The following is a 26767-nucleotide window of genomic DNA, read 5'->3' on the forward strand; positions in this document are numbered from 1 at the left end:
ATAACTAGAACCGGGTTTCGTGTATAGTTTAAACCGGGTTTCAGGTTTCGGGTATACCTAGAACCGGGTTTCGGGTATTATTGGGTTTAGATCGGGTACGGGTTCGGGTTCGGGTTCGGGTTTCAACATTGAAAGTCATACCCTATCCGTACCCTACGGGTACGGTCGGGTTCGGGTTTGGGTATTAAAAACACGGGTTTTAGAAAAAACCGGTTCCGGGTTTTTTTTTCGGGTCCGATTCCGGGTTCAGGTTTTTTGTGCACCTCTAATTCAATATTCATCACATCCGATATTCCTATTTTTCATTTAAACTCCATTGTTTATGCATTCTAGTTTACCTCTTCATCATATATAAATTAATTCATGTAATTATTAAATAATTAACATTAATATAAACTTCAATCCATAAAACTATATTTTGGAACATTACACAATTATGCAACACTAGTTTGATAACAAATTTATGATCTCTTTAAGCCTTTGGTGTTCTTTACTTCTTACTAGTAGGAATATTTTGTTCATTCCTAAAAAAGTTATCCGGGTCAACCGCGGTTTTCACCTTCACCAACCTCTCAAAATTCCCCTTCCAATACTTCTCTCCATAAACCTTACCCGAGTTAAACCCGTCCCCCGAGTTCACACCGATGTCAAAATCTCTATAATTCGTATACGCCCCTCTCGGGTTCTTCGACACATAACCCGTCATAAACTCATACATCACCCTCCCCTTCTTCATATTATCCTCACTCGCTTTCGGGCCCGCTTCCTTCCAATCCGCCGAGTACTGAACCTTAAACAAATTCCCCGCACGGTGAGGCATTGCGGTTGCATTTGACGGTACCTCACTCATCTTCCCCCGTACGGGTTGAACCCGACCCAAACCCCACCACCAAATTCCGCTACCTTGCTTAATATCGCGGTCCACCCGGGTTTTGGTATAGGCGTTTGCACGAAATCGGATTTTCGCTTAAAATGACTTAAACTCGAACTTCGGTCTAGAAATTTTTCGGGCTTTGTTGTGTTAAGATCAAAGTTAGCCCAATATAGTAAAGATTGAAACCAACTTGTAAGGCCCCGTTACCGGTAGCCCTACTTTCGTGTTGGATTTACTCATAAACGCAGTTCTAAATATCAGAGTTAATTAAAACATTCGCGGAATATAAAAGCTTTCATAAAACATTTCATAACAAAACACGTCTTGTCTTAAAACATCATTTTGTCTTTCAAAATAAACGAAACATTAAACTTAAACGTCTTGAGTCTTCCGATGCCAGCCTCTTATTCAGTGCCATGTGTCTCCTCAAGCGAGCTGCCTCATCTTACTCACCTGCGTGCATACTAAAAGTCAGCTACGCTGAGTGAGTTCTAGTTAATCATACACTATACAATACACAAAAACTTATTTTCTTTCATTCATACTTTCATACTTTCTTTTGTATTAACTTACTTTCATATCTTACGTTATAAAGAGCATTACGCCCTACCTTCCTCGAGTATTATTAGGGCTCGGTACCCTCTTCCTCGAGTATTATTAGGGCTCGGTACCCTCCTTCCTCGAGTATTATTAGGGCTCGGTACCCTCCTTCCTCGAGTATTATTAGGGCTCGATACCCTCTTTCCTCGAATATTAGTAGGGTTCGGTTCCCTAGTTCTCGAATATTAGTAGGGTTCGATTCCCTCTTCGTTACCATACAACCACCCTTTCCTTCTTTTGTTAACTTTATCACATTCATACACATAAGCATACATATCATACCTACCTTATACTTAGCGTTACAACCTGACAGTACATGCAATATCCGAAGATCGTTCACGTACCGTCAAGCCATCATTCATACATATCACATCATTCACATAAGGCATACACTTATCTCTTAGGATAAGCGTATTAACAAACATATCGAGTATGCACACAGCTTCGAAAACATAACACATAATTGGGGCTAGAAACTCACCTGAACACGGTTACGTTCACCGTTAATCGTAATCCCTTTCTTCAGTTGTGCACGGCTGACTGTATAACAAGTATACATATCAATTAACTATCACTACTCATATCATCTTTCTAGTCTTAATTACTACCCACAACGAACGGGGGTCCGGGGGCAGCGCCCCTGGCAGCGGGGTCTAATGGGCGGCAGCCCCTAGCAGGGTCCAAGGGGCAGAGCCCCTGGCTGGGGTCAAGCTGCCAGGTCAGCTTGGAAAAATTTTATTTACATTAACTGTCTTAACACATTTTTCATTAGGTTTTTAATTTATTTTCTAATCGAACTTGACTTTAGGCGAAGTTAAACCTTAGGCGAACTAAGCTTTAGGCGAAGTTGTCATCAGGCGAACTTAGCTTTAGGCGAAGTTAACCTTAGGCGAACTTAGCTTTAGGCGAAGTTGTCATCAGGCGAACTTAGCTTTAGGCGAAGTTAACCTTATGCGAACTTAGCTTTAGGCGAAGTTGTCATCAGGCGAACTTAGCTTTAGGCGAAGTTAACCTTAGGCGAACTTAGCTTTAGGCGAAGTTGTCATCAGGCGAACTTAGCTTTGCAGGCGAAGTTCATCAGGCGAACTTAGCTTGCAGGCGAAGTTGTCCAGCTGCGGTACTGTTCGTTCTTAAATCACTTAATCATCTTCGTTTCTTAACCAAATAACTCGATTTAGGTATCCACGGAATTGTCTGACCGGCGCCTACAAACCCCAACCATCAAATCGACCTAACATCGATGTTTAAAGGGTGCGATTTAGGCATATAGGTTACGGATTCTTTTATCAATCGATTAACCCATCAAATCATAACCATTTTCAGTAAGTTTAGCTTTGTTGGATTCGTTTTTACCATACAAACACCGATCTATCATTTCTAAACTAATCCAAACCTAAACGAACAAGTTCTCGATATAAACGTACCGTAAATGAGTCAAACTACGAACACGAGCTGGTCTTGCTGCTTTGGTTCGTCACGACGATCTAGCACCAACAAGCTCGGGTCCTCGTGTTTGGATCTTGGTTCGGGTCGTGTGTGTTTTGGAGTGTGTTAGAGAATAAGATGGAAATGAATGATGGTTTAGGGTTTAGGGGATATTTATATCCCTTAAAGCCCATGGACCTAAGGCCCATTCTCATTTAACTCATCTCAATTAATCTAAGTCCATGATCTGTTCTTTACTCGATATTAATTAATTAATAACGCGAAATCACAAAACGTAACTTTCTTTATTCAACATTATAAATTTTAGGATGTTACAAACTAACTTCAATACAATCTGTTTTTTTTAACCCAAGTTCAGGAAATGATTTACTCATTAATGTTAATAGTCTAGTGGAGTCACCTAAGAAGTGCGACACAAATGTTACCTTTACTGTTTTTTTGTTATCTACCGTGACCGAATTTAACACGACTCGAAGGTACAAATCGTTGTCCATCGTGGGCATAATCGATTGCCATTTCATAATAATATCGGCCGTGTTAGGTTCGAGAAATTTATCTAGCCGAAACACGGTGGTAACTTTGGGCACGACGACTAGTTTCAGCGTGAACGATAATATCACGCCGAAACTACTGCCGCCGCCGCCATGAAGGGCCTAGAAAAGATCCTCGTCCATTGATTTTCGGTCGATGATCTTTCCGGCGGCGTTGACTATTTTCGCGTCGATCACGTGATTGAATCGAAAGGCCGAATTTTCTAATCATGGTGCCGTACCCGGCCCCACTTATGTGCCCACCTACACCGATAGTTGGGCACACTCCAGCCGGGTACCCGTGCACTTTACTCTTTTCCCAAATGCGGTAATAGAGGTCCCCAAGGTGGGCCCCGGCTTGGACCACTGCGGTTTCGGTCGGGATATTAACCTCGACCGAACACAGATTAAACATGTCGAGTATCATGAAACTTTTTTCAGATGAGACGTATGACATCGCCTCGTAATTGTGTCCGCCGCTGCGGATTTTGATTTGGACACCGAGTTTTTTGGCGCATAGGACGATGGCTTGCACGTGGGTTTCTTTGGTCGGGGTGGCGATTATGGCGGGTTTGGCCGCGAATGGTGCATCGTAACGGAGGTTTCTAAGGCGGTCTTTTAGTGTTTGAGTGTAGGTCGAAGCGTTGGCGGTGGGGCTATAAACTATCGACGGGAATGAGGGGTCGGGTTGAGGGGATTGTGTCGGGAGGCATTCGAGGAAGGATTTGTAGACGGAGTTAGGGTCAGAAGAGGTTACGGGCTTCTTCTGGCCCGCGGGAGGGGGTCCGGGTTTAGGGCCCGCAGGAGGGGGCCCGGGTTTTGAGAAGGAACAATGAATACAAATGAACAACAATAATGAAAAAGATATAATTGAAGACATGATTGATGTTTTATGTTGTAAGAGGTAATATAATGATCTAGTATATATATAAGTAGGTTATAAGTAATTCTGTTGGTGTCTGGTAAACTTGATTGGATAATGTATGAACCTCATTGCAATTTACTTATGTTAGGCTAGTATTTGGTAAATGTTACTTATGGTAGTAGGATTAGATATTTCTCATGTTGCAAAAATATATATCACTCATATTAAAATGTGCATAAATTCCTTAGAAAATAGTGATGAAGGTGGTGTAAAAATTAAATTGATAACAAAAAACACATAGAAATCACAATATATACATTATTTTTCTATGTTTAATCTTTTTTAATAGTCTTTGCGGGAGCCCGACGTTAAAGAAGCATAACTTTGTTTTCAGTAGGAGCGGGTTTGTTATTCAAAACGGGGTGACGGCGCAACTTGTTGCCCGCTTATCCACCTCTCTATTGTAATTGGATCCTTTTATTTAATATATGAAATTTTAAAACAAAAAACAAAAAAAAATCTTCAACTGTAAGTCTGTATATCGGGTCTTCATACATTCTCATCGTAGATAGTGGATGCACTAACACATGACAGGTAATAAAAAAAAGTATACATAGAATACAAACAATATGATAGTGGTCATATAACTCATATTACATATGATAGCAACTCCAAAGTAGAGGTAAGTGGCAAATGTGACATATATCTTAATAATTCAATGGTTACTAAGTAGAATCAAAGAATAAATAGTCGTGATCGAAAGATTTGGTTGATCAAATGAGGTTAAGATTCACTAAACACAAATGTGTCAACAGTGAACAAATGGGCCAACGCAATTCATATTTCATCAAAATATTCATTTGGGTATTTCGAAATCATAAAACCCAATTCCAAATTTCCAATTGCAACATTTAAATTTTAATGTTGCTTTATCCCAACATTTAATTTTATTTATTTATTTGATTTTATTTATTTATTTATTATTATTATTTTTTTTTGCTTTCTTCTTGTATCGTTAATGTATATGTTATTTTGTTAGAGCTTAAATTATTATTTGATTTTGATAGCTTAATTTTTTAATAACACCACACTAGCTCTGAATTCTACTCCTAAATCTAGACCATGTATTATGTACTGCTTGTTATAAGGTTTAAACAATCAACCTCAAGTAGAGGGACATCGTTTAACACAATGATACGTATATGTTTTAAGAATCTTGAAGATTAAAAAATTTTGGTGTGAAATATGAAATTAAGTTTAGTAGAAGTTATAGTCACTCGATTAATAATCTTACTTTTCTCCAATATTCGAGTCTCCGCAATAATGTACCCTTTAACCCTTGTGTAGTATAAGCGAAACTGATTATGTATAAAAAAGAATGAAATGAATTAGGATTAACTTCAGATTTGAGGTATCCCGATTCAGTGAGTTAGGTTTTAACTTCAAATTTGATGTGTCCTGACTCAATGAGTTAGGGTTAACTTCATATTTGAGTTATCTCAACTCAATGAGTTAGGTGTTAACTTCAAAGTTGAGGTGTCATGACTCGATGAGTTAGGTTTAAACTTCAAATTCAGGTGATCAACCAAATAAAAACTCTTTCATGATCACATTTAAAAATTGAACAATTTTGAACCTAGTGAAAAATGTTGAATTCCAACACCAACCCTTATTCCACTTAATTTGACGAACATAATGTTTCCCATCATAAGTCTAAAACGCTAATGCGGAAAGTTGAAAGACACATAGTTGTCCATCGAGTCAATTCTTATCCGGTGGGTAAAACATCTATCCACTTTGCATGAGGCGACAAAGTGGATTTGCAAACTCTTGAAATTTTTGTCGTTTAATACTTACGGGGTTGTTGTTCGAATCACTTCCCAATGTTTGGATTCTTCATCCGTACTCTGGTCCGTTGGGGGGAAATTGTTATTTCAAAAGGTTATGAACGCTTAGAAAAAATAAAAAGAGTTAAAAAAGTCAAAAACAAAAAATGATTATTTCAAAATAGCATTTCATCTCTTTTTTTGTTACCCAATTAACCCCCAAGATTTTATTTCAAAATTCGAACACCCCTACCCAAACTAATGAATATGGGAGCCCTCAAGTTGTATTAAGTTACACAAACAACTTACAAGTCTTTAATATGGTATAGTATAAAGTATAAACCAATATCATAACGAGATAAATTGATATTGACCAAGTTTTCGTCACGTGCCTTCGTAAGTTCAAAGCATCTGGTTAATAATGAATGAACTAAAGTGGATAGAGATTATTAGAGAATGACATCATCCACTGCCATGATCAGCCCTTGGATAGTGCGAGCCCGACGGTTGGTCAATACACATAATTTTTTGGGGTCAATTTTTTTTGTATATCCACATCTTTTTTATATATTTTTTTTGAAAAAATTATAATATAGCTATGGAGCTTAACATCTAAACTATGAGACTAAACTTCTTTTTATCCATAATTCATTTAAATTAGTGGGTTCATACCAAAGTTTAACTAAGAAAACAACGTTAATCATTGTTTAAAAAGTAAAAAAATTAACTTATATATTTTGTTACACGTTTAGGCATACGGGTCTTTTTATATCTACTTTAAATTTTTGAAGACGCGCCATGTCCATTACATCTTAAGAAAAGATAGTTAAAATAATTAAAATAAATAAAGAAAACAAGAAAGAAAAGTCAGAAACAATGGACCAACTTTTACTTGGTGAACTCTATGACATTGGCTCGTGGTTACGTGGTTGTAAGTTTGCCACATAATACTTGCTATCGTAGCTCAGTTGGTTTAAGCCGTGTGGTCGCGTTTGAACCCGTTGACTATCTTGAGATGCCTAAATATTTGAATGTTAAACATTACATAACATGGGCAATTTCTAATTCGATGTATTCCGAATGTTAAAAATAGTTTGGTTTTGTATTAACATATCTAACCGTTTAAAATACAAATTGTGTTTGGATTGATTTCATTAAATCGATTTGTTCAAACAAGTTGACCCATCAATGTTGTTTAATCAAACACAGGGGCGGTTCGGAGGGTGTGCGTAGAGTCGGCTCAACGGTTTTAGAGACCTAAAGCTTACCAAATTGTTGGGGCCTTTTTCAAAATGATTTAATATAAACCCTCCTCCTTCACCCGGGCTTGGGACCGGCAATAATAAACTAAAAAGCTTATAGTTGACGGAGTTAAAAAAAAATTTGGTTTTATTAATTATTATTCTTATTATTTATTTTGTGTATAAATAAACTTACACAAAACTTACTTTTCTTGCTTTACTTGATGCAAATTGTTTAATCAAATATTCATAATCAAGTTCTTAAAAAAATCATTCTCAATTGACAAAATAGCTAAACCATTTAATCTTGCGACATCGTAGATCTTAAGTAATTCTTATGGATTTTTAACTTCGAAAAGCTACGTTCGGCTGAAGCAATAGTTACGGGAATCCTAAATTGTTAAAACTGAACTACCAAATTCATACTTTCGAATTCGATTTGACATTGTTAAAACTTAAAATGATTAATCCTAAATCAATTATCAATCAAATGAAGAATATAATACAAGTAACCACTACTTATTACCTAAAGACTAAAATATAATTCAATCCACAAAACAATTAAAGCAATCAAAGATGAAGCAGAGTACTAAGTTACTAACCTGGTAGGTTGGTAATTGATTGAAGAACGACCAGTGATTGAATTGTGACCAAATACTTGAATAGAAAAGGCGATATGAAGAGCGACCAATCGAATAGAAGAACGGCCAGCGATTGAAGCGAGATGAAGTAGCGAGCAACAAGCCAACGATTGAAGAACCATAATATATTGAAGCCCCATTTGATTGGAACGTTCGATGTTCGAAAGATGCGATCTGTCTGTTCGTTCCTGAATTTAAGATAAACTAATATAATTAATTATTTAATAAAAGGTGCATACATGCGTTCAAAACAAATATACATTAAGTAATATATAATTAATTTTTTTTTTTTGAAAAATGGGGGCCTAAATATAGTGGAGGCCTCAAGCTTGGGCTTGGGCTCCATAAACTAACAAGCCGGCCCTGAGTAAGATAAATGATGCATGTTGAAATAGTCCAATATGGTGTTTTGGTATTAAGTATTAACCACAGCCGTACTTTAAAACTTTTCTTTGTAGACTCCATATACCCTTATGAAAAATCTATGTTTCATTTATTGGCTTATCTATATGATAATGACAATCACTATTACACAAGTTGATAAGTCAAAAACATTTTGTATTTTGTTATGACAAATCAAACTTACGCTTGATCAACTTAAAGCATTCTAGAGGGGATGATGAATTAAAAACTAATCGATTAAAAAAGTCGCATATCGAAAATTATTCGAAACATGTATGTTTTTTGATGTTAAAAATTATATCGAAAAAAGTCGCACAAACTTTTTTTATATCTACGAAGTCGAAAGAGAAAAACGAAATATATTTAAAACCCGCCCGTACTAAAATAAATTAAAGCAAAAACGAAATATAATGATAGTAAAAAATGAAAACCAATTGAACCGATGCTTCATTTTAAAGTTCAGGCCATTGTTTTTAAAACCACTTTTTAACTTTACTGGTGTAGGCTCATAAGTCATAAATGATACATGACGGTTTAAACGGGTTAACTAGTTATAATTTCTTAAAATTATAACTTTGACTCAAAAACTAATACATAATTCAAAGGTATAGAAAAAGGCCACTAAGTTAAAATTTATTGATTCGATGCTATAGGAAAATGCGTTAAGCTAAAACTTTTCATCGAACGTAAATATGAACAGTTAAATTTTAGTCTTAGGTCTAAATTCTAACATTAAATTTAAACTGGCTTAAACCAGCACGACAATATAAGCGGGTATCACCAATAGTATCGACAATTCAAATTACAAAACATTCATTCAATTTACCGGACTAAAACGTATCAGCCACCAGTAAAACATCCGGTTTAACCGACATTACCATCCATTTTTTTTAATATTGGTTCATGCATCTTAAAGTTGTATATATTATTTAAAACTAATAATAATTATAAAAAAAATCTAGTAGTACTAGATAATAATTTAAGACCACATATTGTATGGATATCCATATGGAACACTTTTAATTTTTTATTATTTTTTTTAAAGATTTTTCAAGCTTCAAAAAAAGAATCTTCCACCATTACCGACGACCTTAAAAACACCACATGGACACATGGTACATAGTACCCGACAAAAAAGTCTTCTAATGCGCAAACACATATCTAAAGTTCTAAACTATAAATACCTTAACACTTCCCAACATCATAATAATAATAAACACTTAACCATGAATCCATTACATATACATGTTACCCTCATACTCACTACTCTCATATTATTATTCTCATCCACTAACGCCGTTATGGATCCTGACTCCGTTGACCAATCTTTCATCCAATGCCTCCCGTTAAACTCAACCTCCGTTATCTATAGCTCAACTGCCAACTCATCCTCGTACACAAATGTACTTCAAACTTACATTAAAAACTACCGGTTCAACTCAAGTTCGAGTCCTAAACCATTAGTTATTATTACTCCTATAACCGAATCACAAGTACAAGCCGCGGTACTTTGCGCGAAAAAAATCAGGGTTCAAATTAAAATCCGGAGCGGCGGACATGACTACGAAGGAATATCGTACGTGTCGAATGAGTCGGATTTTGTTGTACTAGACATGTTTAATTTTCGGAATATTGATGTTAATTTAGATGATGAGGTGGCAGTTGTTGACGCGGGCGCGCAATTGGGGGAGCTTTATTATAGAATTTATGAAAAGAGTGGGGCTCACGGGTTCCCTGCAGGCGTGTGTCCAACAGTTGGTGTTGGTGGGCATTTAAGTGGGGGTGGGTATGGGACCATGTTACGAAAGTACGGGTTAGCGGTTGATCATGTGACGGATGCGAGGATTGTTGATGTGAATGGGCGGGTTTTGGATCGGAAGGCGATGGGGGAGGATTTGTTTTGGGCGATTTGTGGTGGGGGCGGGGGTAGTTTCGGGGTTATTTTATCGTATACCGTGAAGTTGGTTTCCGTGCCGAGGGTTAATACCGTGTTTAGGGTAATGAAGACGCAAGCGGAGAACGCGTCGGCTTTGGTTTATAAGTGACAGATGGTTATGCCGAATATTGATAGTGATTTGTTTATTCGGGTTTTGTTACAACCCGTGACGGTGAACCGCACGAGGACCGGGCGGGCGTCGTTTATCGCGCATTTTTTGGGCGATTCGGATCGGTTGGTGGCTTTAATGGAAAAAGAATTTCCGGAATTAGGTATAGTTAAACTCTTAATTGTGGTATTGTATTGATAATTGTAATTAGGGTTTTACATTTACTAATTACATTTTTTGTGTTATAGGTTTAAAAAAGGAAGATTGTATTGAAGTAAGTTGGATTCAATCCGTGCTTTACTGGGCGAATTTCGACGTAAACACGACCGCGCCCGAGATTCTCTTGGACCGACACTCGGACAATGTTAATTTCGGTAAAAGAAAGTCCGATTATGTCCAAACCCCAATATCCGAATCGGATATTACATCAATTTTCAACAAATAGGTTGAGTTGGGTCGGGTTGGGTTTGTTTTCAACCCGTACGGTGGGAGAATGTACGAGATTCCCTCGGACGCAACGCCATTCCCCCACCGCGCGGGAAACCAATTTAAAATTCAATAATCGGTTAACTGGAACGACCCAAGCCCGCAACTTGAGGCGGATTACTTGAACCAAAGCCGGGTAATGTATGATTTTATGACACTGTTTGTGTCGAAGAACCCGAGAGGCGCGTTTTTGAATTACCGCGATCTTGATATCGGCGTAATGACCGCGGTTAATGGGGAGAATAGTTATAATGAAGGTAAGGTTTATGGGGAGAAGTATTTTATTGGGAATTTTGATAGGTTGGTGAAGGTAAAGACCGCGGTTGATCCGGATAATTTTTTTAGGAATGAACAGAGTATTCCGGTTCTTGCCGGAAAAAATTCCGGCAAGTCTAGGAAGTTGATGAAGTGAAAGTAATATAGTAGTTTTGTTTTTGTATTGGTTGTATACTGTTAAAAGATTTGTATTTTTGGTAGCACATTAGGTTTAAAGGGTGCATGCCATACATGATTATTTGTATTCCACATATGATTATTTTTATTGATGAATATAGTATATGTATTTAATAAATAGTGAGGTCAAAAGTTTTAGACTAGCCGTTGTGGTTTAACTAAAAAGTACGTAATGTTATGTCATATTGTTGTCAAGTAGACAATGTGTTTGTATGCATGTTTGTAACCAGCTAACGCCCTGTGGTGATGACGGTGTTGTGGCTTAGCGGATAACGTTTGGAAAAAATTGGTCGTGAGGTGGCAAGGGCACCATCCACACAGTTAGTCATAGAAAAGTATAATGACGAAATTTATTAGCAAACTATTTAAATAGCTTCCGCCACTAGTTTGGAAAACTAAAATAAATGTCGCTTAAAATTGTGCTCGCTTATAAACGAGACAAGTTCAACTCAAGATCTGCTCGCTTGTCGACTAGCTTAAATTAACATGGTAACAAAAAAGATCAATACATGTTAAGTTAAATCCACTTCACACCAAAAACAAATTCTTTATTTTTATGTTCTAACATTCTAATCACCGAGCTCGAACAATTAAGAACCAAGCTGAGCTCGAGCTTCATTTTTCAACTCAGGTTATAATATGTGCCAAGTTCGTCTCGCTTGGTTCATGAACAACCCTATATGTAGCGTGTAGGTGTGATTGTGTAATTGCTTCTTCAAGTAGTTAATGTAAAGAAGCAAGAAAGATGATGAATATTCAATTGTGTGTTTTCCTATGGTTGTGCCAAATCTTCTTAGGTTGACTTTGAAAGAATAACGTGTATGTTCGTGATCAACGTTGTAAAATGAAGCATCAATGTCATCATGGGTCCTATGTTATTAACGTAGGGAACTTGTCGTTATAGTGCATTTATTTATGTTTAAAATATCTTCGTTAAATGTCAATAATATAGAAAAATCAAATCATTTTATCTTTTGCCCTATTTACTCTTTCTAGATTATGTGGCTCAAATTAATATAATTTAGAAATAAAATAGTTTTCTTTTATTTTTTAAAATAATGATTGAATTTTAAAGGTGAATGCTTTAGCTTGGCGGGTTCTGATCTGGTTGTCAATGACCGACAATTTGATATAAAGGAACATCCTATCCGGGCCGGGTATATTAAGTAGTTGTATGAGTTTGGGTGAGTTTGTAGATCACGTGTTTACTTCATGCTATGTCGTTTCGATCGTTTGGCAAAACATTAGTTTACATTAGTTTATGGTGTGTCATTCCTTTCATTTTTTACCTTTTAAGTTCAAGACATCTCTGACCTCCATAAACATGTTTCGGACATCGTGCATAACAGAAAGATAGTTACATCCGGTATTGATGGTATAGTCTAATTTACTACGTAAAGACATGATTTATTATATATTTTATAAAATATCGGAAAACTAGAGTGTTTGAGATTTCTTATTTTACTTCCTTATAACTTATTTAAGGCGTCAATTATAAGTTACAAAGTTGTAACTTATATGTTATACACTCATAAAATCTAACTTTTCCAAACACCTTATAACACATATGTTATAAGCTATAAGGAGTTCAAGTAAGAAATCCCAAACACCCCTTTATTGATAAGAATTTAATTTAAAAATTATTGTAAATTTGTATTTCAAAAAATACTTTTTTATAATCTATATATGATATTTTGAAACAAATTCAATACATTAAATATTGAAAAGTCTCAAACAAAGACTTTACTTGTGTTCGAAACACGCACGACGTCGATTCATAGATATTTGAAGAGGTAGGTCCCAGCAGAGCCCAGTTGGACCCGCAAGACTCACCTTGAACAGGGACGTCTGCGCGGTTGGACCCGCAAGACTCACCTTAAACAGGGACGTCTGCGCGGTTGGACCCGCAAGACTCACCTCGAAGAGAGACGTCTGCGCAGTTGAACTCGCAAGACTTACCTTAGAGGGACGTCTGCGCAAAGACCAACTGGATCCGCAGGACCAACCATGCTCAGAGACGTGACGTCCTTACGCGCAGTACGCAAGCTGTTCCCGCAGGAAAAGCCTCCCAATGGTGACGTACTCCGCCTGTTCCCGCAACTACTGATACTAGCCATCAGGGAAGGCTACCCGCGCAGCAAGGCTACACGCACAAGGCACTTAACTCTCAAATAATTCAGTAGTCACCTGAAGAGGGAATGAGCAAGCCGGGAACACTCCCGCCCAAAGCCGGGAATACTCCCGCCCAAATGAGCCAGTCCGCACGATACTGGAGGATCTTTTGTACTGTACCTGACGAGGTATGGACAAAAGATCTGACCAAGGCTGCGACAGCTCACTGACAACAGTACAACGAGCAACATGCTCTATTACTTAATGTCACTATCAGCCGCTGCCTACTCACCAACCTGTCGTAGCACGTGCATAGCCTGCAGTTGGTGGAAAAGGAATAGTACACAGCCGGCCTGGTCACTATCAGCCGCTGCCTACCCACCAACCACCAGCATGGCATGTGCGTAGCCCACAGTTGGCAGAACAGGAATACTATTCAGCCGGCTGTACCTTCTTGGAAACCTACCTTCGGCTATAAATACTCCAACACCTTGGAATGGTATGGACACATTATCTTATCTTATCACATCTTATCTTCTCTAGCAATCTCTCAATATATACACTTATATTCAGAGCAATCTAGTCTGATTCTCACGCCGGAGGGTGGTCACAAGGAGGTACTGTGACATTCGCGACAAAACGAGGTACACTATATTCATTACGTAACAAGTAAACGATAAATCGGTTAATTCGTAGTACTTAAACGAGTAACCGACCGATACTAATTATGACCCGTATACATACTGAGGGGTCATATACGAGTTATATATATGTTATAGAGGCTAACATATTGATATTTAGGCCCCAGTACGTTTAAAACTCTTTAAACGAAAAAGGTTTCGTTTATCGATACGCTATAAGCTTAAACGCAATCGTTAATATCAAAACGAGCATTGTAGCATCCGTTAAGCCGAAAAAGATTTATAAAACACTTATATGACATGTTCTAAGCAATCCGTGAAAATATTTTGGAATTTTACAACGAGTCAGTACGTTTTTCTTATTTTACAAAAATAAGCTGAAAAACACTCGTTTTCGCGCTGGTTTTCGCACTCGAACTAGTTTTCTTGCGAAAAACCGAACCCGAACTAAATTTTGGACCGACTTTTACATGTGGCACGAAAACCGAGGCACCATTGGGCCAAAAAGAGGCCCAATGGGCCCCTAGAAACTTGCGGCCGCCAAGTTGGGAAACCCCCACATTAGATATTTTAGCCACTTTTTTTGAAATTTCTATATTCATTTCACACCACAAACTTTACCTAAGTTCTGCTCCTGCTGTTCTTCATCTCTTTTCATCCAAAACCCTAAGGTAAGATCAAGTTTTATGAAAATTTAACCAAGTTTGGTTCATATAATTAACATATAAACATGTTTTAGTTAGTATTAAGGATGTTTAACCATCCAAAAACCCTAAAAATCAAGTAAAACCATGTTTTGATGTTAAACATGTTTACAAACCAGGAACATATACCTTTTTGGTCAAAAACGCGGATTAGAACATGAATACAACGTTTTTACGGTTAGAAAGTTCGGTTTGAACCCAAAACAAAAACCCTAATTATCAAGGCTGTTACATGGATGATTTATGCTTGGTTTGATGTTATATGATATGTAGATATACTGAGTTTGCAACCCGAGACCCGGAGAGTCGTTTAAGCTAGCAAAACTCATCGAAAACCGACAAGGTAAACCCGTAACACTCGTTTAGGGGCTGTTTAGTATTAGGTTGTGACGTGCTTGTTGTTAGGTTGTGAAAACTTGCAGGAACATTAGGGATCATATAAATGAGTCCCTGTTCAAATTTGGTAATTTTTCGATAAACGGAGAATATTTGGTGAATTTATTTCCGTTTATGAGCGTTTATTTGGGAAAAATAGCTAAACATATTGAAAAATTATGAAACTTGGTTTTGGAGTTTAATATGTGATGGTAAGATCACTGGTAAAGTTTGGGAATCATTGGAAATGCCTAAGTATGGTTTGTGCAATCATGGTTTAACCGAATTTCAACAGCCGAAAAACGCACAAAAAGGCATTTTGTCAAAAGAGTTAGGTTCTGGAAATTTTGCAGGGGCTATGTAATAACATTGAGGCCATTTTTAAAAATTATCGAATTTTTCGGAGGTCGTTTGATATAAACGGGCCATTTATTACACGATTATAACCTATTAAATGAATTTTTATAAATGAATAATTAATTATAAAATTTCTGAAAATATTTTTATAAAATTCTCCATGTCTTAATGTATTTTTACAAAAATTTACATAATTTATATATAAGTACATATTTAGTTATGATTAATCAAATATTTAAATTATAATTGTTTTAACGAAACCGGCAGTTTTGTATTTAACGGACTGACTGGTATGTCAAAATGTCAAAAGTGGTCAAATATCATATATTTTTGAATAATATTGATAAAAACGAACTTTTTACGAAAATTCCGGACAAATCGGGTGGATTGTGCGCGTTTTGTATAATCAAACCCGTGTGAAAATGGAAACGAACCCTGCGATCAAACCAGACACCGAAACCTTAAAATTCTTTCATAAATCAAATCATTTTATCAATCAATATATTTACTTAAGTTTATGTGATCTTACCTAATCCCGAAGCGTATAAACAATCAACTGGGCTAGGCTCGGGAAACGGTGAAACTGAGCCAAATCCAGTTTTAAACATTTCATAGTATACAACGTCACAATCTAAGACTATGGTCATGTTCTGGGCCTAACAGCTATACCCAGATTATCTATACAGCCCGACTTAGCTTGAACACTGTACTAGTAATAACAATACGATACCGTTTATAGGAATCAGGCTATAAACGAGGCATCTGACTTATTGATACGTAATTTCCGTGCGAACTACGATAAGGTGAGTTTCACGACCCCCACTTTCTAAACTGTTTTACGAACTTTTTGGGTGAAAAGCATGTTTACATATACTGATATACTTGAAAACGTGTGATGATGTGGATTATCTAAGTACTAACACTTGACAAGTCCCCACAAACACAAGTGATTAACTTCGTGCCGGTGACGTGTGGATAGTACTATCGGTTTGACAAACCCAACTGACAGAGCCGGAGGGGTATGCCGGAACATATGTAAACCCAGTTGCACATTGTCATTATATTTTTACATACTGCTATGTGGTGTTAGACATAGTACATACTTGGGGCAAAGTGGCTGTTAAATGCCAACGGGAGTGCATGGGCAGTGGAGGCCATGTGTTTTAGCTCGTTTCGGTTTCACTCGTGGCTTAGTATAATACATCATACACATACATATATACATACACACTGTAAACTTTACGAACTCGTGTACTGATTTCATTGACACTCGTGAAACTTGAAACTCACCAACTAGACGTAGTTGACCCGTTTTAACATGCTTTTCAGGTAAAGCAAAAGTGGAATGATTTGCTTACGTGCTTGGTGTTAAAAGAAGAGTTGAATAGCTGTGAATAGACGCAGATACATAATATTAAATAAAAGCTCGTAAACCGGTTATGTGATTCTCATCTAGTTTGTAAACTTAGAACCAACCCATGTAATATGATGTAAATTAGTTTATGAATTTCTTTATAAACAATGTTGTTGATACCACCAGCATGGCATGTGCGTAGCCCACAGTTGGCAGAACAGGAATACTATTCAGCTGGCTGTACCTTCTTGGAAACCTACCTTCGGCTATAAATACTCCAACACCTTGGAATGGTATGGACACATTATCTTATCTTATCACATCTTATCTTCTCTAGCAATCTCTCAATATATACACTTATATTCAGAGCAATCTAGTCTGATTCTCACGCCGGAGGGTGGTCACAAGGAGGTACCCCCCCCCCCTTCTCAGTGACGAGCTCACGGTGTCTGTTTTGCAGGTCATCAGAAGAACCATCTTTGCCGGACCTAACCCCTCGTGGGAAACATCTATTTAACCCCCAGATTATCCGTAATCTGCCCGGGGTCATTAGTGTTTCTTCAATATTAATGTCGAGTTTACCATTAAAAATATACTTATGGCAACAACAGTCACCAACGTATCTAAACAATAATTCAACGAATCACAAAATGGTCTGGTGCTAAAGCACCTAAAAGGTATCTGAAGAGTCCCAAGTTCTAGCTTTTTACTATGTAAACATCTTGGACGGTCAATTTATTAATAAGTGAGCAACAAATATTTTGACCGAATTTCTATTTTGGACCAATTTTTTCGCTCGAAACATTTGAAAGTTGAAACCCGAATGTAAAACCAGAAATCCACTTATAACTGGACCGATCCCATACATAAAACCGAAAATAGATAATTTTCTTAAAATCGTGAACATAGATGAAATCACCAACACAATAACCATCTAAAACATGGACAAATCGACTGTTCAAACCGAACATATAATAACAATCTAAAACATGGCTTAAACAAATGTCAGCTCGCCTAGTAGCATCATGGATCAAATCACATTCGAGACGAACATGTTTACAGTTAAAAAAAAAAAAAAAAAAAAAAAAAACTTGTCATTTCATCATTTCATGCTCATATAAGTCCCATTGTAGATTTAAAGATGCAACATTTACATATATAGAAAACTGAATAAACAACCTGTACATGAAGATTACAGAAAACCGCTATATAAAACATTTCAAAGATACCCTTATGCATAGGCATATATTGCAACAAAAGTACACGATTAAACACAAAATCTAACCTTGATGGGTGCATATTTAAAAACTCAATTAACAACGAGCTGCACGTGTTCTAATCTGAGCACCACCTTCAAGGAAACTTGATTAACGGTACAAATCGAGATAAACACGAGTAATTAGCACGACTCCAAATTGTGTGCAGGTAAGGCTACACTTGTGTAGCACCAGCTTCCTCATCAGAAGAAGATAAAGATGATGTCGATGAATTTAAAGCCTAGCAAAAGTTTAACACAAAACAAAATTAGTAAAGGGTGATGCTATAGATACAACATCCTTAGTATGCACAACAACATGTCTGTCACATCATACGGGCCGTATAATAACTTTTGCAGACTACAAACCTTTCAAACATGTCACATCATACAGGTCGTATAAGATTGTACGACCATTATAACTTTTGCAGACCACAGATCTTTTAAATCTGAACAACATACGAGCCATATGAAATTATACGGCCCGTATAACTTTTGCAGACCACATACCTGTCAAAACTTTTCATATCATATGGCCCGCATAAAGTAAGCAAAGTTTCACATCATACATGTATAACTATTGACACAACACACCACTGTCACATCAATTGGTTTCAATAAGTTATACAGGTCTGTATAACTGCTTGTATAACACCTTATACGGGCTCGTATATACATTTTTCTCCATATCGTATAGTCCTACGGCTTATTTGCCTAGACGGTAAAGGTGGCCATTTTGACCTATTTATATTAAAATTAATCTAAAAAAGATTAGAAATTATATAATATTTTGACATAATTCCCAAAATCGAAACGGGATACTTCACCATACTAAATCAATTTATTCAAAAAAACAAAATCTTTTTTTAATGCAATAGGTTTTATTATTATAAATACACTATTCAAAAAAGATGAACAAATGATGTCGGACCAACATGACCGACCCGACCCGTTTTGACCCATTATCCAACAAAAAGAATTGTAGATTAGTATGCTCACAAGCTGGTGTCGCCGATGGAGTATAGCTGTGAAGGCTCTTACGATAATGTAGATCGGTACAATGATTCCTGAAGTTCTTATCAACAATAACTGTCACAATATGAAATACAATTAAAAACTGTATCTTTTTTCTTGTAACATATGAAATATTATTAGAAATATTAAAAAACAATAAGTAATCACCAATATCACGGGTAAAGAGTAATTGCCCGCTTCATTAACAAACACGGGTAGCGTGTGACGCAAGATCAAGAGAATCATAAACTGCATATAAAAACTAAGAAACGTCACAACTCATAAAACGTTACAATATTATAAAATGTATGTTTGTTCAGAGGAAGAAAGATTACAATGACAGCAACCGAACGGAAACACAAAATGCTTCTAGCAGTGGACTCTGCATACTCGTCATATTCTTGATCAAGAAAACTATGATCAGAAGAAACGACCGTTATTAGTTGTTGATTATTGTTCATATCTCTCCTGGAAATTTGCCAATGTCCCCTGAATAACAACAAAACGAAAAGTGTACAGTTTGACTTTTAAAGTCAAATAGATATAAAATTTTGACTTTGACCTTAAAAGTCAAAAGCTTTTATACTTACCTAAAACTTGTTGGAATTTGTCCTAATCGGAATACAGGTGGTGGTGCAGTATACCCTGGCTTGAATTGCTGTAATTAATTTATATCCAAAACAAGATTATATAAACTTTACACATGATATTAAATTACCAAAAATAATAGATTAAATCTTACCTGGTGGCATATTTCACATATTATGTCACCCTTCTCATTACACCATCTTTGGACACATCGACGGTGCGCATACTACAAAAAGTAAAATCATTTTTGTATTATTAATCAACTATATATATATATATATTGTGATAAAATAACTTATATTTACAAAGTAAACCTAATTAAAATACAAATAAGATAATTATTTTCTATTTTTTAATCCAATAACCTTAAAATGTGTTATAAAATATCTAGGCATGTTTTAAATTTACGAGCATACTTCTAAAGTTGCAACCGGTTATATATTATTAATCAACTATAAATAAACAGTTATGTATTATTAATCAACTATATATCATGATAAAATGACATGGTCGACAATATAAAAAAAATAATAATAAAATAAAAATAAAAAAATAATAAAAAACTAGTCGAGTCGAAGCATATTTTCTAATTATGGTAAACTTACCTTTAAGCTACCGGAACAAGAACAAGGAGTCTCCATATTCGAATCATAATCTTCATCCTGACATATCCTACATTCAAACAACTTTCCATGACCATAAACAGCTTCAGCATTCGTAACCGAAGAACAGTCGATCACTGCGTCATTTGCAGGATATGAAGGCTTCGTGCTTTCGATTGCAGCCTCTAAAGTGGACTCGGTAAGTAACCGATCAACCAGAAATACGAAATGATCTCCCATTAATCCTGAACACATAAACATAAGTTTAATCAGGTGTCTGCAGTCACGGCTCTGTATGGGTCAGTTTTTGGGCTAAAACTGAACCAAAAACCGAAACTTTGGTTTTTGAATTTTTTAAACCATTCAATTTCGGTCTTTTCGGTTTTGGTTTTATTTCGTTTTTGTTTTGACATTTGAGCTTGAAAATTTAGGCCCGAAAAAAAGACTGTAATCATTTTGCTGATTACATGCAAAACCAAAACCGAACCGTAAGTTCGGTTTTTTCAAAAACATAAAACCAATCCCTCGGTTTTATCAATTTCGGCTTGGTTTTAACAGTTTTGCCATTTGAGCTTGAAAATTTTTTTCCACAAAAAAAAAAATTGACCCAAAATAATAAATTTGGGCCTAAATCATTTTGTAGATCAATAACTAATTAATTATTATAAATTATATATTTACTAAATGCTTATAAACTACTTAAACTATAAAATGAAAATCTATAAATTCAGTTTGTTTTTTTCCGGTTTTTATTACATGCATAACCAGAACCGAACCGTAAGTCATAACCAAAATGTCGTTATTAGGTTTTTCATTAAATTCTTATAAATTACTTAGAAATAAAAAATACAAAATAAAAAATGAAAAAATTTACTTTCGGTTCAGTTCAGTCTTTTCAGTTTTTTAGTTTTTACTTATACAAACACCAAAACCGAACCGTAAGTTCGGTTCTTTAAAAAAACATAAAACCAAACCGTCCGTTTTTTTAACCGGATTAACAAAAATCCTAATTTGAGAAAAAAGTAAATCAAAATATTAATCAATTGAAGCTGGAGAAATGAAATAACTTCAAATTAAACGAAACCAAATCAAAAATAAAAACCCGAATATACAAATCAAAAGATGAATTAATTAATTAATTAATTAACTTACAATAACGCAATCGAATATGCTGAAAGCTAATATGTGAAGATCAATCTCAGTTATTCAAATTCGTATTATTATTATTATTCTCTCTCTTGATGAACATGGGTTTTGCCCATTTTATACTAATCCAATAAAACAGTTTTATTTTTTTATTATATTATTATATTATTTATTTCATTTTGTAATAATATTGTTATATTATTATTATTTACATACGTGACTGCTGACTGGATTACCCTTGCTTCTATTGCGTGCCATGTGTCTTTATGTATATGGTATTATCATTTTGTACTTTTTTTAAATTATTGACTTTTTTTAATTAATTAAGTTTAAATCTTACCAGATTTAATCTGACGTATCATGTCTAACTCGAAAACCTTTGCATGGAAAACCCTAACAAGCATGTGAAAACACCCCTCCCCCCCCCCCAATTTGTCGTAGGCGTCGAGGCTTGAAACGATAATATGTTTTAAAAGAAACAATCGGGCTATCATTAAGCTAGCAGACCCATGGTTAGAGCTGTAAACGAACCATACGTTCAGCAAACCGTTCGTGAACCGTTCGACGGAAAGTTTGTTTATGTTCAGTTTGTTTAATAAATAAGTGATCATAAACAAAAAATTTCGTTTGTATATGTTGTTTACGAAAGTTTTTTTGTGTATTTATTATTTTATTCAAATATTTTATATTCTTTAACTAATTACCTCTAGCATAAAATATGCATCAATATTCTCACATTGTTTTTGTATTGTTTGTGTTCCATTTCATTTCTTATTATTCATATTGTTGAGTACATCAATCTTAATCTTTAGGCTCCGCTAATTTTATTTATGTTCGTAAACACATTCATGTCCTTAATGATCGAACACAAACATAAAATCTCGTTTCGTAAGTGTTTGTGAACACATTATTTATTTAACAAACGAACATGACAATGTCTTGTTCGTGTTCGTGATTGTTTGGTTCATTTGCAATCATCTTATTTCATCCCAGTTTCTATTGATTACTTGTATGATTAAACTAAAACATATTTATTTTTTGAGTTAATCACCTTTTTTTCGAAATTTATGTGTTCCTGTATTTAAGTACCTTGAGCAAATAGAAAATTTTAATGTCATATTTAGCTATCATATAATTCTAGATCTAGTAAACTCGTTAAGATAGTATAAATATTATAGCTGGTAAATTTTTGTGACCGGTATCTATGTTTACAAGGTTAAGTAACAAAATATGCATATATCAATTAACAAATTTCATAATATTTGTTTAGAAAATATAAGTTTTTATTGGTAAAAGATTTAAGCTTGAATGTTATTTATTTGTGGCCACTCTCACCTATAGAACTTAAGTTTGTATTTGATAATTAGTGAAAAAAAAAATGTTAAAGGAGTAGGTGAAGTTTGGAATAAAATAGAGATCATGACTCTCACTCTATTGTTGGTTTGGTTGGTGATCTTCTCATTACTGATGTTGGTAATAATTTATTAGACTTTGTTGAATGGTTTTGCTTGCAACATTTAATTTAGCTTTTTTTGAGTTTATATTCCACATTATGTTATTAACAAATAAAAAACTTTATATATATATATATATATACTGGTTTTTATCCCCCGTATTACGGGGGTTGTGTTTCTTTTTCGTGTCTAATATTAATATTTTTTTTTTGCATTTTTTATTATGTATTATAAAAAAAGTTAATAATATACTTAGGGTTTAATGATAAAATAGTTTCACAAATAAATGACATGTTATAACCCGTTTAAAAGCTATGGGTTTGGTAAGACCCATGACCCACTTATTTTTTTTTAGTATAAAATTGTTTCTTATTATAAATAATATATTTTTCTTAAAAATTTGGATATTAATATTTAGTATATCTATACTTTATAAGATTTACATATCAAATACTTGGTGATGTTTATTTTTAAAACAGTGAGATGTTATAACTCGTTTAAGGTTATTTAGGTATGATGAGACTCAAACCGTGAATTCGGATCAAATGCACTTGAAGTCTTCATTTATAAATAAAAAAATATGGTGGCTTGAGTAAATGTAAGATACAATCATAAAGCTTTTAAATGTTTCGTTTATTTACGGGGGTTGTTTTATATTATTTGTTTCTAATATTTATTTATGTTTTAATTTTTTATTTTTTTTATTGTATGAAAGTTAATAATATACTTATGGTTTAATGATAAATTGTTTCACAAATAAATGAGATGTTATAACTCGGTTTAAAAGCTATATGGTTTGATGAAACCCCAGACCCGTTTATTTTTTTTTACTATAAAATTGTTTTATTAATTATAAATAATATATATATCTTTTTTTTAATAAATCATATATTAATTTTTAGTATATCCCTACTTTATAGGATTTTTATATCAAATATTTGGTGGGATTAGTTTTTAATTTAATGAGACGTTATAACCCGTTTAAGAAATATATGGGTTTGATTAGACCCATACCCATGAATTTGGGTCAAATGCATGAGAAACCTCCATTTAAAAATCAAGAAAATCTGGTGACTCCAAAAAACGGGGGAGCGACCATATCGTGACACATAAGATTTTATTGTTTTCGTTTATATATATTATAGATATGTGTGTGTGTGATTTACTCCGTATAAACTTAGTAATAAAAACTTACATAAATGATAAAACTGAAGAATCAGGACTTAGCAGGTTAGTCCAATACATCAAATTAGCGGGTTAGTATTGGGTTAATATTTAAAATAACGAGATATTTAATGTAATTATCTAAAAAGTTAAAAGATATACAAGTGTCAAATCTTGTATTGAAACACAATTGTTTTATAGAAAATTGTATTTAACTTTGTGTAACTTTATAACTCTTAGGCATGTTCGTTTCAAAAATTTGTAAGGAATTCTAAAAAATGGGATTTTAAATCCCATGAATTGATATGTTCGTTTCATTAAATGAAAGAATGGGAATGGAAACTAAATCCCATCAAATCCCACATTTCATGGGATTTAAAATCCCACCTAGTTGAAAGGATTGTTAAGGATTTTCTTATTAACAATAAAAACCACTCCAAAATAAATTCAAAAAAATTAATAAAAAAATCATAACTCAAAATATAAATCAAAAACGAAAAATGTAAAAAAAACTAAAACGTTTCCGCCTTTGCCCTCGTTATTTAAAAAAAAACAATGAAGAAGATTCCAATTCCAATACATATTAACCAACCAAACACATGATAGGAATTCTCAAACATTCCATTCCATTCCATTCCAATTCCAATTCCTTTAAAAAAAAGTCCGTAAAGCGAACGCGCCCTTAAGGTTCTAGTAACAAAAAATTGAGAAACCCTATAAAAAATTCTGGATCAAAAGAGTTTGTGTGTATGTCGTCTGGTTATAAACGAGTCGTATTCAGGTTCATGACATAATTTGTTGCTTTTATTTGTCAACTGATAAAATACAACTTGTTTAAACACCAGTGATAACTAGTCACCTAATAAACATTGATCAATTTTATAGTTTTTTTGTTTTTTTTTTAATTTTCATGGCTGGCCTTTGTCATCCAACTAATTCACAATTTCGTATGATTTCATCCTGATTGGCTGATGACGTATTGGTCACTTTCACAATATTGGTTGAACCACCTTATTATAGCGTATTATGTTTGGATACCTATGATAGTGACATTATGTGTGATCATGATTCATGTGATACATGTAAAATATTTTCTTGGTTGCAAAACATTCTTCATCATATGAAAAGTATTATTCTTCATCATACGTGTACATTTGGATATTGAATTATGATAAAAAGAACAAAAATAAAACCTTATAAGTAGAGGTCAAGATATGTATAGACTATTATTAAATTTTTAACATATTTTTTTATTATAAATTATACTAGTGTCCGTTGTTTTTTACGTTAACAAATTATTTGTTTTAATTTATTGTTAATATCTTAAAAACTTAACCCAAAACAATCGAACATACGTTAATTCACCGTTGCAACAAAGCATGTAAAAAAATAGCAAATAATTAAACAAGTTAAAATTTAAAAGGTGTATTGGTTTTCATTAATTTCAACTATTATATTTTGGTCGGTGCTGACCCTAACTAATTAATTGACTGTTGACAGTCTTATCTTTTAAGTTTTTATTGTATTTGCTTCCAACGGTCCGAGACTAATAGAATCTTAACACTGTTACATGCAAGTAACATGAAAAGACGATTTTGGCTGAAAAAGTGACATATTTTGCTCGAAAACTCAACCTGAACACTATCATCACCACCGAACAACCACCACCACTTGAACACCATAAACGGATTCCAACAATGGTTATAGGGTTCCGATGACCTCAACAATCGGGGGATTGTTTTAGGAAAAATGTTCCTAAAGGTTCGATCTAAAGTTACAAAAATCACTGAGACGAAAATATTGAGTTTACCGAAAAATGTTTGTTTTGCAACGACTTACAGCTAACGTCATTAGAATTTTGTAGTCGTTGACCGTTGACAACAAATATAATAAAATATAATATCGTTATTATTCAATTAGTTAACTGGAATCGACAACGATAAAAAAAGATAATAACTATGATTAATAATATCGATATATCAATTTAACAAAACAATAGTCAAATTTCCCATTAGGTGTGCAAAGCCGAGCCCGAGCTCGACCAGGCTCGAGCTCGGCTCGTTTAACTTACATAGAGCTCGAGCTCTATTTCCAAAGCTCGAGCTCGACTCGTGAGTAGATTTTCAAGCTCGAGCTCGGCTCGGATCGTTTACCATTTATAAGTTATTTTTTTAAATAATATAATTATTTTTATATATTTTTTCTATTATAATTTTCTGTATAAAATAGTATATATTATTTATTTATTATAACATGATATATATATATATATATATATATATATATATTAATAATTATTAAAATATATATTTTAGAATATTATATAAATGGCAGGCTCGTTTAGGCTCGCGAGCCGGCTCGAGCTCGATAAGTGAAGCTCGGGTTCGGGCTCGGGCTCGATTAAGCTCGGCTTGTTCGAGCTTTTTAACGAATCAATTTCGAGTAACTCACGAACAGTTCGGCTCGTTTACACCCTATTTCGCATCTTGGTAACCTATAACCTCTCTCCAAGTCTCCAGAGGACTAGAGCTATACCAAACTAAACCACAACAAATTACAACGTACAAGCTTCTAAAGCATACATTCTCTGGA

General features: G+C 34.6%; 1 protein-coding gene and 2 pseudogenes across 3 annotated transcripts; 1 reads left to right on the top strand and 2 right to left on the bottom strand.

Annotated features, from left to right (window-relative positions):
* Positions 1 to 359: 359 nt before the first annotated feature.
* Positions 360 to 4540, bottom strand: LOC143547425 (berberine bridge enzyme-like 21; annotated as a pseudogene).
* A 5062-nt stretch (positions 4541 to 9602) lies between these two features.
* Positions 9603 to 11552, top strand: LOC143547445 (berberine bridge enzyme-like 21; annotated as a pseudogene). Its single transcript, XR_013137769.1, has 2 exons — positions 9603 to 10633; positions 10719 to 11552. The product of XR_013137769.1 is annotated as a berberine bridge enzyme-like 21 (transcript).
* Positions 11553 to 18056: 6504 nt separating this feature from the next.
* On the bottom strand, positions 18057 to 21689 carry LOC143547426 (uncharacterized). Of its 2 annotated transcripts, XM_077038856.1 has the most exons (8): positions 21564 to 21689; positions 20415 to 20656; positions 19964 to 20035; positions 19812 to 19879; positions 19557 to 19710; positions 19390 to 19470; positions 19207 to 19296; positions 18057 to 18449 (listed from the first exon to the last, which is right to left on the bottom strand). In XM_077038856.1, exons 2-8 carry the CDS (start codon positions 20649 to 20651, stop codon positions 18384 to 18386), a joined length of 768 nt encoding a protein of 255 aa, XP_076894971.1. In that variant the 5' UTR covers positions 20652 to 20656; positions 21564 to 21689; the 3' UTR covers positions 18057 to 18383. The 2 variants fall into 2 exon arrangements, with proteins under 2 accessions (XP_076894971.1, XP_076894970.1); XM_077038855.1 differs by lacking the exon at positions 18057 to 18449 and having other exon boundaries at positions 18730 to 19296.
* Positions 21690 to 26767: the final 5078 nt, after the last annotated feature.

The sequence above is a fragment of the Bidens hawaiensis genome, unplaced genomic scaffold (assembly GCF_021521415.1).
Source record: "Bidens hawaiensis isolate Kalapana, Puna unplaced genomic scaffold, B.hawaiensis_p1.1 tig00014720_1, whole genome shotgun sequence".
Taxonomy (NCBI): Eukaryota; Viridiplantae; Streptophyta; class Magnoliopsida; order Asterales; family Asteraceae; genus Bidens; species Bidens hawaiensis.